Raw genomic sequence first — 14,742 nt, forward strand, 5'->3', positions numbered from 1 at the left:
GGTAGTGTTTATTTTAATAAATGCAGATAAAATGAGGATGAGTTCAAATAACATTTAATACGATGGGTAATAATTATGAAATAATGTTATCTTTTATTGAAAAAAAAAGAATGTTATAATGTATCAAATTTCTTTCTATATTAAGAAATAGATCATGATATTGTCATATCATATAAGTTTACGTTATTTGATGTTCCTCTATAGCAATGCCTAAACGTCAATGATAAAAGACATTCAATTGTTATATAATAATGTTATCTGCGCTTTGTAGGTAACAACAAATAAAAAGATAAATAAAAAATATTGTTCACATAAAGGAGACATTCCTAAATATGAAGTAGTATATTACTAGTCATGTTATATAATATATGTATATATGAAAACTCATTTTGATTAAACATTAAATAAAATGAACAGCTTATTATGAATAGTTGAAAGATTTATTTTTCCTTATACATCGATACATAAAATCATACGATACTTTAAATCAAGAATACTTAATCAACAATAAGAATTTTATACCAATCTTATAAATAAATATGAAAGACATTTAATATAATAACAATTATTTCAAATTTTATAATATTATAGCAAATTCTCCTTTATCATTTACTTTTTACTGTTTTGTTTATTATATTTTGAATAAATAACTTTTATATAAATGAAATAAACTTTGTTCTTCAATAAATAATTGATATAAATTAATAAGTAGATAATGAAATATGATGAAATATTATTTTTTCTAATTCATTGAAATAGTATATGCTAAGCCTTATGTTTGTAAATAAAAGGAATTATATATGAAAAATTTACAATAAATTCAAAGAGACTAAAAGTGCATTGCGAAGTATAATAATGTGTTATCTTTTATTTGGAGATGATTTCATATACTACTTCATATTTTTCTTGATAAATATAGGACCTTTTAGTTATGATATTGACAATAGAGAATTTGTGTATGAAAAAATGATAGACGAGCGAATCAAATCTATTGTCATATATTTATTTGAAGATAAAACAGTGTTATAAAAATCAGCGCATCGCAGTTAAGCAATTAATGTTCTGTTATTAATTAACCTCATTGCTAAAAAGAAAAAAAGAGGCACACACAAGTAAAAAGAAAAAAGTAAACGTAAGAAGATACAAATGACCAAATAAATATGTATCTTCATAAAAAATGTATCATGCTCGATCGCAAAAAATCAAGAAGAAAGAATTTAACATCGGACTTTCTACACGTGAAACAGATTAATATGATAATTCCTAATTATCTGATTAATGATTGTCAGTAATATTATCGTTATAGTGACTATTATTAACTTCTACTATTACTTATATATGCAATTATTATTATTAGAACTACCGTTATCTAATTATTACTATTATATATACATAGCAGGTTACCAGTATTCACTATAATCATAAAGTTATCCATGTAATTTTTATATGCCAAGTATAATACGTTTAAGTAGTGTAACAGAGGAAAAGAAATGAGAGCCGCAGTAAATGTAATATAATGTTCCTTTAACGAAAAGAGCAAAAACTATGTTAATTGACCTATAAGATATAAATAAGAAATAAATATTGTATGAGAATAATAATTATTATTATTATTACTATATGAATAATTATTTAGTTCTAAGAAAATTATGTTCTATTAAATCAATTGCTAGTGAGTTACAAATTAATTACACATAACAAGAATTATTGTATTAGGGCGAGAATACAGTCTTGCAGAACGTATAACATATAATACAGATAACATAAGAAAATGAACTAATCGAAATGTTTTCGATTGTAACCGATTTGTACCTGAATTGGATTAATGACTGTATGTTCTACTATTGGTAGAGTATGTAACATCAATCAATAATAGAGCATTGATCTCAGGTGCAAACCCAAGGGGATAATTACTTAATGTAATCGTGGAATAATGTCTCTGAAATTATTATAAAGTTTATAGAAATCTTCCTGTGTAGTCTAATAATTACGTAAAAAAGATAATAATACAGATGAAATCATATGAAATTAAATCATGTAACCTGTAGGATCTCAACAGTGACGTCTTCGTACAAACCAGCTAGAACCGAAAACGCTAAAAGTTTTTTTATTTCCTTTTTTTCTATGTAATAAAAAACTTTGATTGATTGATTTCTTCATGCTTTATGCATTATGTATTATGCAAAGTCTGTATTCTAGCCTTTATGTCTTGATAATATACGATTTTTTTTTTATGGAAGTATTTTTTTATCATTAGACTTTCACAAAATAATGTACAAAAACCATTACTGTTCATTTGTAAAAATAAAAATGATGTAATTAAGTTGAATGGCGATTTCAATTTCTCTTTAAATGAAAATTATTACGCAAAAAAGGGCGAGGTATCTGAATCTCAGATAAATTCTTTGATAATACATAAGTAATTACATATGAAGGGTTGCGCACAATCAAAAAATAGAAAACAGAGAAGAAAGAATAAGTAATAATATAATAAATTAGGTAATGTAACGAAAAGGGATGAGAACCGCAGTAAATGTAACATAACGTTCCTTTAACCGGAAGGAAAAAAACTATGTTAATTGATTTATGAAGTATAACAACCTATTAGAAACTCGTATTATTATGCCGAAGCAATTTATAAGGGAGGACGCACAATGTCACGCGAGGAGTGAAACTCTTAAGCAACTGATACCAAGGAGAATATCAAGGCGATGAATCGAAAGCTCAAAAAGATCGAGGAGGATTAAATTCGGTAAGACGAGAGTCACATTATTTTCCGTGAAGAAAAAATTAATATGTTCTAAATAAGGAACTAATAAAAGTCTTATAAGTTCTTTATAAGGCTTTAATAAAGAAATTCATATAAAGACTTTATATAACCTTATATTATAAATGAATGCCAAAATGTACTATATTGTGCATTGTTTAATTAATTCATATTAACAATTTATTAAGTTTAATAAGATTATTTGAGTACAATTTATTTGAGTATTTATATAATTTAATGAACTCTTAATAAGTTTCTCATAAGTTGTATTAATAAATTGTAATATGGTTTTAATTTATGTGTGTGTTTATATATAGAGTACAAAGTATAAAAAATGATTAAATTAAAACTTCTTTTAGTTTTTATATTTTGGTATATATAAAGTTTAATAACATCAGTAAAATTTATTCTTTTAAAAAAGGATAGAAGAAAATGCTAAGAGTGCGTATTCTTCGGAAAAAAATGTGTACTAAATTGATTAATTCATATACTGTTTATAAGAAGACATTAAACACTATAAAATGCATGAGATCAGTACAGAACACATTTACCTCTTTAAAAAAAATAATAAAAAAATGCTGTGAATACGTGCTCTGTAAAAAAAAATTTTACTAAATTAAAATATATATTGGGAGTACAAATAATTACCGACGTTTGCAAAAGACGGCACCACTAATAAATTATAGTTAAAATTGTTTGATGTAAATGAAATATCATAAGATTGGACATCCGGCAACATCATTAAAATATTAGCGATTTTGTATTAGCATCATATATTTTTTTTTGTATGAAAATATCGAGTTTTGAGCCGAATAAGCGTCATTTGCGGGAACTTTTGATTTACTTCTTTAATTTGAAGAAATTTGCAGCTGAGGCTCATAGATTGTTTGTAGAAGCATATGGTAATGCTGCCTTAAGTGAGAGAAGTTGTCGTGAGTCGTTTCAAAAGTTTAAGAATGGTGAATTTGACGTCGAAGATAAAGAACGTAGCGTAAGGCCGAAAGTGTACGAAGACGGAATTGGAAACATTATTGGATGAAGATTCGTGCCAAACGCAAAAAGAACTTGCACTTACATTAGGAGTGACTCAACAAACAATTTCATATCGTTTGAAATCATTGGGAATGATTCAAAAGCAAAGGAATTGGGTTCATATGAACTGAAGCCGAGAAACGTTGAACCGATTTTTCACATGTGAAATGCTGCTTGCCAGACATAAACGAAAAGAAAAAAATTTTTTGCATCGTATAGTCACTGGTGATGAAAAATGGATCCACTACAACCCAAAGAAGAGGAAATCATGGGGACCACTTGGCCATGCTTCAACATCGACAGCCAAGCCGAATATTCATGAAAAAAAACTCATGTTGTGTATTTGGTGGGATCAGCTTGGTGTCATGTATTATAAGTTGCTCAAACTGAACGAGACCATTACTGGGGCTCTCTACCGAACACAATTGATGAAATTGAGCCGAACACTCAAGGAAAAACGCGCCCACTACTACTCCAGGCATGACAAAATTATTCTCCTGCATGATAATGCTCGACCACATGTTGCGACGCCGGTCAAAACCTACTTAGAAACACTCAAATAGGAAGTTCTACCCCACCAACCATATTCTTCAGACATTGCTCCTTCCACTTGTTCTGATCGATGACGCATGGCCTGTCTGAGCAGCACATCATATGAAGATACCAAAAATTGTATCGATGATTGGATAGCCTCAAAAAATGAAGCGTTCTTCCGACGATATCCACATGCTACCAGAATGGGAAAAAATAGTGGCTAGCGATGGCCATTATTTTGAATAAAACATTATGGATCGTTCTTTCACAATAAATGCTTAATTTTTGATAAAAAACGGCGGAAACTTATTTGTATTCCCAATAAATTAATTACATATATAAGTAAGTAAAATATTTTAGCAGATTATATTTTAACAAACTTACGTTTATTTTAAGCTATGTTAGACTGTTGTCCGTTCGACATATGGAGGATATCTCATGTGAGGATATAATAAACAATCAATGTTTTTCGTGCGAAATAATTGTTGTAGAAAGGGAAAAAATCTTATATTTTAAGTAATATATCTAACTATGTAGAATCTAACACAGATCAATATCATTTTTTTAAATTAAATTATTTTTTTTGCTGTTTGTTTGTTATAGATCATTTCGGATTATAAGCCATCTTTGTAAAATACTCTCTTCATCCAAAATCTTTACTCCCTCCCAATTAAATTCATAAATCCAATCTATGCTCCGTTATAACCAAATGTTGTTGGGTGTTCCAATTTATTGATTATCTGATTCTTATATTCTTTCATTCGTATTTTTAATATTCTACTCGTTTGGTCCACGTATAACGAGTCATAATCTTTACATTCAATTTTGTATACTACATTTAATTTTGAACATTACATGTGTGACCATTTAGATAGTTTATCCTTTAATACTCTAATATATTTACTCAACTTATTAATTCCTGAATACGCCATATTATTTTATTGTTCTTAAAAAGATGGCTTATTTTTTCTGATATGCCTGAGATGAAAGGCAATAAATATATTTTTTCTTCTCTTCTTCATTGTTTTTTAGAAGGCACTTTTGTAGCATTTGTTATTTTATTTAGCATATCAAATTTTTTATGAAGCTTCTTCTTGATTGTAGAAAAAATTAAATCTAATGAATATCTATTGTTTAAAAGAATTCTTATAATCATGTTAAAATTCTTATTTTGAAACTTAAAGTCAAAAGAACTTTGTTCACTAACGTTAAAATTACTCCTACTTTTTGGCACAATGAGTGTTGTGAATAATAATTTAGATATTTTCCCGAGAAAGGTTTATGGTACATATCATGTACCCAATAAAAAAGAATGGATTAAAATGAATTAAAATTTTTTTTATGTGTACTTTAAATCCATGAAAATAGATTGAATGGATTGAAATGGATTGAATCCGAGCTGACACTAATTTAATATTCGAAAAAAAAAACATTCATATTTAAGAGTTACAAATTTTTATTTTTATTCCTAAGACATTTATAATAATTATATCTGAAATTAATTACTTCAAATTGATATTAAAAATCCTTACTAGGATTTCTGAACTTGGGTCCTCTGGAATATGAATTTTCTACGTTATCCGCTACACCAATTGGTATTATTCTTCAATTGGTGTTATTCATTCTCTACTTCTCAATTATAACTAGCTAAACCAGTGCAAATTACATAGATATAATAAAAATATCATCATTTAGTAAATATAATAAAATATAAATAATTCACAGTACAATGAGACAACATTGGATAAAAGTCGGATAACCTAATCTCATTTGGCCAATGTCACGCGCCGCGATCAGTGTAATATTCGAGCTGTGTTCGATTTGGTTTGCAAGTGTTCACATCGATCATCAAAGAGAAACAAAAGAATATAGCTCAATTATTTTTATGTCTCAATTTTTTTGAATTGTAGTTGGATTAAAACAAAAAATTTCTTACTTATAATTTTGAATTTAAGCATTTATGATCCATTTTTAAATAAAAACTTTTTTTATTCAATTAGATTAAAAAATTATATTTTATATTTAGAATATTGAATTAAGCACTATTCATTCACAGAAATGGCTGATAATATTTTTAAATTTAACTGAATTAAAAAAACTGTATTTCCTACTTACAATTCTGAATTGAGTAGTACTCACGATGCACAGAAAATGCTAATATTATTTTTGGATTGAAAGACATAGAGATATGTTCTATGCTAATTCGTATAAATGAATAAAAATGCATTCAGGATTGAAAAGACATAAATATTTGTTTTATGCAATTTCTATAAATGAATAAAAATGCATTCAGAATTGAAAAGGATTTATTTTAACATTTATGAATCTGTATTTCTAAAAATCTGAATCCATTTTAATCTATTTCAATCCATTCTCGTTTATTGGGCGCTACATGTAATCGCACCCTAATTACATGTAGCGCGATAAGCGACATGAGCTAGTGACAAATAAACTTTATATATATGAATTTTTTTTAATATATTAACTTATTTTTATGCACATTTCATCACACTCTTATTTTTTCAACAAATTTTCTTAATAATTGCATTTAAATCAATTAATTCTAAGAAGTGCTTAGTAATGTGAATTTGTCGTACTGCTTACCGCTCGTACCGCTTACCGCGCTACATGTAAAGCCTTGTGTCTATGATGCTAGAGATCGGTCCAAGACCTCAGGATATCAATCATGAAACTTTATCCTTAGGAAAGTGAAAGGTAAAAATTTTTGAAGTTAATGGAGAAATTTTTCATTTTTCATTCTAGGAAAAAAGTTTTATGATTGATACTAGATGAAGAAAGAATTGACCAATCGCAATGGTTATGTGATCAAATTATTCAAATATTTGTTAATTTTTTCTTTGTTCGAGATCTCGGACCGATTTCTAGCATCGTGGACATCGGGCTTAATAGAGAAGAAAAGAAGCAAGCGACATGATTTGCACGATTCCTATAGTTACCTAGATGGGAGATGTCCCATGCAGCAGATCGTACATAAGCGAATCGCCAATCACAAAATTTATTCTCTTAGCTTTGCTTGCGAAATTAAATAGATCTAAGAGAATGATTTTCTGATTGGTGATACGCGAATCCGCTTACGTATGCTGCATGAGACATCATCTTTCTGATTTCTGCATGGGACATTCTGGACATTGAAACACTTGCCACGCGACAAGCGTTTCCGCGCCCAGTGTGCAGAAACCATTAGTTCTGTACCGCTACATGAATCGCAGCCTTATCCCGGATCTACAAGAGTTTTAAGTTTTAAGCTATAAAAAATGGACGAATCATAGTCGATTATTCTCCTTGAATTCGATCGCAATTGGTTGATTTTTTACAGTCGAAGGCTTAAAACACGTTTTGTAGATCCGAGGTTATGGTCTACAATGAGCAGTAACAATAGTTGATTAAAGAGTAGGCGTAGAAATCGACCAATCATAGTTGATTATTTTTCTCACATTCAACTATGATCTATTTCTACGCCTACTTCTTAATTCACTACTGCCCATTGTAGACCATGCATTATGCGTGGTCTACAATCATTTAGTTTCCATCGAAGATTTAATCCGGATCAGAATGTAAGAAGCAACCAACTACAGTCATATATTCCCCTGTTACAATTGAACGATAGGAAAATGCTCGACTGTAATTGGTTGGTTCTTATATTCTGATCCGGTTTAAACCCTCAGTGGAAACTAGACTACTGTTGCGGAATTTTGTGTGCGGCAGCCCTAAGTCATGTGATAGAAATTGACGAATAATAGACCTAGTTTACATCGTGCACTTTATTGGTACTAACTAATAACTTTCTATTGAATAAACTTAATTTCGGCGATACGTATAAACATATATATGATATGTGTATTTAATTAATTATTTTGCATATTAATTAATTTGATGCATATTGTACCAATTTAGTACATCATTCTTTGAATACATCGCTGAAATTAAAATAATTTAATAGAAAATTACTAGTTAGTACATGCATTAATAGATCTGTTCGCGTTGCTTGCACTTTTGCACTTTGCATTTTCGCTTTCTCTCTTTTCAAACCCAAATATATTTATTTCATTTTAAATGCAAAAATATTTGAAGATTTCATGTAACGCGAACAAACCTAAACACGATATAAACTATGTAAAGATATGCCATTGAAGTAACGGATCTCCTAACCTGAATAGTCGTCAACATCGGTTATCGTAAGGCAGAGTGACACTTTTTTGCCAGATTTATTCATTTCGTGCAAAAACGCATTGAATAAGCCTAATTTTATTGAATTTTGAGGTGCTAAACTGTATAATTATCTCTATGTCTCTATCTTTGGTGCTAACTTTTTTTGTAACATGAAGTTTTTTATTGACATGAACGCGTTTGAATTATATCCTATTCGCTTTAAATTGTAAATATTAACCACATGACATATTATAGAATTATCTGCGATAACTATTTATACTATCGAAATGAATAAATATTTTATAAATATCAAGAAACAGAACAGTCACTATCAACCAGGTTAGTTTTGTCCAAATATCAAGTGTTTGTCATTAGTTTATTTTTCACTGAACCTAATGCGGCGTAGAATCAAATTTAATAATAATAGTGAATTTGATCACTTGCATTAAAGATCACTGCGTATTAAGCTGCTTTTCACATTAGCAAAGTTAAATGTAAAAGTATATAAATATTTTAAATGATTATTTCTAATGATATTGTCACATTATTTGTGTATTATTTTACTGTCAAAGTTGATTATATCATATCACTGCATTGAGATATTTTATATAAAACAATTTTTAATATGCACTGATTCATTGTAATATGAATGATCAAATTCACCATAATCAGGAGGAATGTGTTTGTACTTATTTCACTATTGTGTGGTGAATTCGGCTACTCTAGTGTTGTTTTGCTCTAGTATGAGTACAGAACAGTATTATGCCAAACTACTATTGCTGTCAGAAACATCATATTTCTTGAATTTGTTCAGTTCATTCCATTAGTCTGAATATAAATTCACTACATTGGCTCAGTTTTTATTTGCCGAATATGACAATCTTAATGCACTGATACAATGCGCCAAATGCCTGGCACTGAAAAAGTCAATTTGCTTAGTATGCATTAATGCAGTCTACCGAATTCGCTATAAGATTCACAAAATCTCTCCATCTAATGGAGAGAAACTATATTATAAATTTAACTTGTACTGAAGTATAATCGATTTCAGTAGAAACTAAGTAATTATAAATAATAATTGTTAATTTTAAAAATATAAGTTGTTGACTTTAACAATGACAAACATTTAAAATATATTTGAATTACATATAGCAGCACAAGGATACAGTTTTTATATCTTGATTAATAAATCTTTCAAGATGTTCATGTGATGGGTTACGTAGAACGAACGCAAGGAGATGGCATGGAAAATGCGACGATAGATAGAGTCGAAGTTAGGCAAAGTCGAAGTCGTCTAGGAGACACTCTCATTTATCATCCTACAAATCTGAAGCAATTAGAATCAACATCTCCGGTTACTCCTATTGGTACAATAGTAAAGTTAGTACCAAAAAATATTAGTAACATAAAACAGGAAAAGCATATTTTGCATTCTTTAAAGTCAAAAGATCCAAAATTTATACCATATGAACCATATAAGGCAGCTGTAAATCCAATTGTGCCATTTGAAAAAAAGAAAAAATTATTTAAAAAAAAATGTAGTTTAAATGCTACAGTTGCACAAATTGCTGCAATGAAGATTCAGGATAATGATACAAGGTTGAAGGATTATATGAAAGAAAGCAAAGAGAAAACATCAGAAGATGAATGGGATAATGAAAAAAGAACATATGAGTCTGAAATTCGCAAATTGAAAGAAGAAAATAATCAACTTGAAACTCAATTGAAATTTCAAGTACAGGTATAATAATGTACATTAATATTTTCAAAGTATTAATATTTTTATTAAGATATTCAAATTATTAGTGTTTTTATAAGAAGCTTATTAATATTATTAAATTGCTAAAAAAATTAATTTAATATGTGATATTGCTATTCTAGTTTTGTTCTGTCTGATTGCGTTTCAACTTTTCAAAACTGAAAAGATTTTAGTGCACGATTTGCAAAATTGGATGTATATATATTTATACTGAAATATTTAAACACCTAAGATTCACTGTCACTAAAAAGTAAAATTCTCTTAAGGATGTTCTCCGAAAAAAATCCATTTTCTTTAGATTTTTCTAAAAAAGTTTGTTTTAATGTCCTGAACATATTCTTTACAATAAACTTAATACCCAGAATGGGATTAAAAATCAAGATATTTCACTTCAAAGTTGAAGTGTTTAAAAAATATATATATATAATGTATAATATGTACATAGGATCCCTATCTAAAGTTTAATCGAAAGTGGTCTTTTTATACTGTAAAAAAGTTTTTTTTAACAATTTTTTGAAACAATGAGAATAAAACTTGATATTACAAGGAATATAAAATTTGTCTGATATAGCTTCCGGTATTTGTTTTGAAGAAATCATTGAGCAAAATAAGTAAAGTCGCTATTTTTTTGACCGGCGGCAGTAGTAGAAGGCATTTTATATTGTATAAAAAAACTTGTATAAAAACATTAACACTTGTGGAATATCTTATACTATATAAAAGTGAAATAAATTTTCATAAAAATTTTCATAATGATAAGCACTAAAATGTGCTCATTAAGTTGAGCACAATTACAATCGGAGAACGTCCTTTTTAGATTTATTTTCTCGGTCCAATTTCAAATTATGATTATTCTTTGTTGCACAATTTTTTTTAAATATATTCAATTCTTACAATTAATATATAGGAATATTTTCGATTGTTGCAAATGTGAAGTCGAAATTTAAAAATTCAAGATGATATCTCCAAGTCGTGGCCAAATTAAATAAAAATTAATTTAGCTTATATGTAACTAAAAGAGGATAGAAATTTTCGAAGGATTCGCTACCATTTTGAGATCGTTTTATTTTTATGTTTTCTAATGGATTTTTCTTTGTAGAAATTAAAAATAATCATTATAATAATGCCAAATTTAAGGAAGAATTAGTACATCGAAATAAAATTAATAAAATCTTTCGCTGTACCCATTTTTTTCAAGTCCGACATTATTATAATAATTATTTTAGATTTCTACGAACAAAAACATATAAGAAAATATAGAAATAAAACGATCTTCAAGCAGCAATAAAATCTTCGAAAATTTCTTCTCTCTTTATATATAGAGAGTTTTGATTTTAAATCTGCAGTCAAAACATTTGAAAATTTAAAATATTACACCCGATATCGAAAAATCTTTTTCTTTCCTTGACTTATGTATGCTTAAGAAAAATATAAATTCTATTCTAATTCAAAGAAAGGAGGATCCATAAGGGTCAATTTTGGTCCCTCCAAATACTGTCCAAATACATGAAAATCTATTTCTTGAAGTCAATTGTATTCAATTTAAGGGAATTCTAAAGTGAAATCCGAACTCCGACGAAGTCACCAGAAGTCGCTGTTTTTTCAGCGCATTAACATGTCTTTATATATTTCTTCTTCATGTAGCCTGTCCGGTCCCCCGAACATTGGTGATCACTCTGGCCACAGTTATCCTATTCACAGCCATACGAAAGAGCTCCTCCATGCTGCGCACTTCAGTCCACGCTCTAATATTTTTCAGCCATGAGAGCTTCTTCCTTCTAATCCCACGCCGGCCCTCAATCCTTCCTTTCAATGTCAGTTGCAGTAGGCGATACTTCTCTCAACACATGATTGAGGTACTCGATTTTTCTGCATTTGTCAACAACTTGCTACACGCTCTTCTCAAGATTTCGTTTGTAATCCCATCAACCCAGGAAATTTGGAGTATTCGTCTTGAAATCTACATTTCAAAGACCTTCAAACGATTCAGCGTGCCCACCTTAAGCGTCCACGCTTCCACACCGTATAACAGCACCGATCATACATAGCACTTGACCATTCTTCGCCTCAGTCTCAGATTAAGGTTGTCCTCGCAAAAGAAACCTCATTTTATTAAAGATGGCGCGAGCAATCTGTATTCTACACCTGATCTCTCGGTTGTGATCCAGATCCTCCATGTTCAGACTCCCCAAGTAACTAATCGATAGAACGCGTTCTATCTTTTCGCCATTAAGATGTAGTAAAACGTTTTCATGTCTATGGCTGAAAACCATCATTTTTATGTTCATATTCAAATCCATCTTTAACCCAGCTTCTGAGATTCTATTTAGAAGTAGTTGGAGATCTTCAATACTCTCGGCAAGGATGACAATGTCGTCTGCATATTTAATGGTGTTGATTCACATTATTTATTTTGATTCCAAATTCCACATCAGCTCAAACCTCCTTGAAGATTTTGTCCGTGTAAAGATAAATAAGAAGGGGGGAAAGAATACATCTTTGCGTGACACCCTTCTGTATGTTTACTTTTGAGATTGTTATTCAAGTTTCCAACTCTTATTTTGGCTTTTTGCTGCCAGTACAGATTTTTTATTATCCGGACATTCTTCTCATCCATTCCTGCTTGAAGGAGAAGTTCAATAAGTTTAATATGGAGAACATGGTCAAATGCTTTTTCATAATCTATAAAGCATGCAAAGACATCTTTTTGATAGTCGACATTTTTGTAAAAGGATATTTATTTCAAATATCCCCTCTCGTGTACCTATTTCTGAACCCAAACTGTGAGTCATCTAGATTCCATTCACTTTGACTTTATGCGAGCGTAGATTATTCGGAGGAATGTTTTCAACATGTGACTCATGAGGCTAATCTGCGCACTTTTTTGGTCCTTGCTTCTTCGGAATGGTTACAAATGTCGATATCAGCCATTCCTTTATATTTCTCTGATGTGTGCTGTAGATTCTATTGAATGATAGTTTTAATATTGTCTCTATATTTTCTTCATTTATTAATTTTATTAGCTCCATAGGAATCAGATCCTGTGGCTTTCTCGCTCTTGGCAATTGCGATGATATGTAGCAGTTCCGATTTAAGTATGACAAGGTCTTCCCAGTCGGTTCGAACATCAGTTCTGATGTATTCAAAGAGCTCGGCCACATATATTTGCCAAATACGCTTGATCTCACTCTCCCTATTCTACTCATCTCAATTATAGGTGGATGGCTTTTATGCAAATCTGCTACTTCCCTTTCTGTGAATATTAAACGAATCATTCGATATAAGAATTTCCAATTCGGTTCTCTCTCATCCAATTCTGCTTTGCCACCCTGATTTCCCTTTTTATTAGAATTTGTACCTTCTTGTATTCCTCTTGATTTCTTTTGACCAGTTATCTCTTCATATACTACTATATCAACCTATGATACACGTAATCACATGTTCGTGTCAATTTTCGTATAACAAATTCGTCGCGATAAAACGTCTAAGTCTAATTTCAAGAACTCGACGTCATTTATTCGTGCAAACAACATGTTTATGGATTATTATTTCATAAGTATACACATTTTGCAAAACTTTTGTATCAAGCAAATCAAAAGACATAATAGTCGGTCTCGCGCCAAATGGACGCGCAGCGCGAGACCGATCTGTGTCTTTTTACGCGAGTCAGCGAGTTGCGAGTCTGAGATTATCGGTTTTTTAAAGGCTGGACCGAGTTCTGAATATGAGCTCAATCGATAGCTTGGGTCCGAATTATATAATAAGCGTTAATTTTATCTCTACGTGTCATACGAACGGAGATATCATGATGTAAAATCCGAATGTTAAAATTTTTATGTAAGATATGTCATCGCTTCAACAAGTCATCTCCTTTTCATATTTTCGACGGTAGACTTGTTCTCATTTACCGATTTATTTACCTATAATTTAGCATTGTATTATATGTCGACAATGAAATGAAATGAGTAATTCGATAATAATTAATATCATAAATTTAATATAATTTTATCAATATTAGGTTGATAAGTAATTATTAATTCGATTGCGCGGATAAATGAAATCAGTAAAATTTGTAATATCGAAAATTTTTTATTATAATTTTCTATTCAACAATATTAATAATATATATTATTATTTATATATAATCTAACATATTTCAAAAGCCATAGTGGGTGTCTAGGTATTTCCTTGTTGAGGAAGTAGGTGTCTATAGGTATTTGCTGTCGAAGAAGTAAGTGTCTAGATGTGTGTCGTCGAAGAAGTATCTAAATGTTCGCTGACGAAAAATTAAGTGTAGTATCTAAAAATTTATCTAGATACAGATCTGAAAATAATTCTGTTGCACTGTAAAATAATTGGACATTTAAGCACGATGAGCAATATTGTAAAACATTTTGACATTTATTTTGTCATTTTACATTATTGATAATTCAATATAGATATATATTTAACTAAATTTTTTAATTTCGACAGAAATGAT

The 14,742-nt window shown here is 29.7% G+C and overlaps 1 protein-coding gene across 3 annotated transcripts in view; it reads left to right on the forward strand.

Moving 5' to 3' along the window:
* Window positions 1-8,390: 8,390 nt before the first annotated feature.
* Window positions 8,391-14,742, forward strand: part of LOC108685362 (golgin-45) — a 14,759-nt gene continuing 8,407 nt past the window's right edge. The window contains exons 1-3 of one of the 3 annotated variants that reach the window (XM_018190118.1): window positions 8,391-8,614; window positions 8,759-8,842; window positions 9,703-10,244. In XM_018190118.1, coding sequence (XP_018045607.1) covers window positions 8,791-8,842; window positions 9,703-10,244 — 594 coding nt within the window. In that variant the 5' untranslated portion in view covers window positions 8,391-8,614; window positions 8,759-8,790. Of the gene's footprint in view, window positions 8,843-9,702; window positions 10,245-14,742 lie in introns of all 3 variants that reach the window. The other 2 variants (XM_018190119.1, XM_018190117.1) reach the window with 2 other exon arrangements.

The sequence above is a fragment of the Atta colombica genome, unplaced genomic scaffold, assembly GCF_001594045.1.
Source record: "Atta colombica isolate Treedump-2 unplaced genomic scaffold, Acol1.0 scaffold151, whole genome shotgun sequence".
NCBI lineage: Eukaryota > Metazoa > Arthropoda > Insecta > Hymenoptera > Formicidae > Atta > Atta colombica.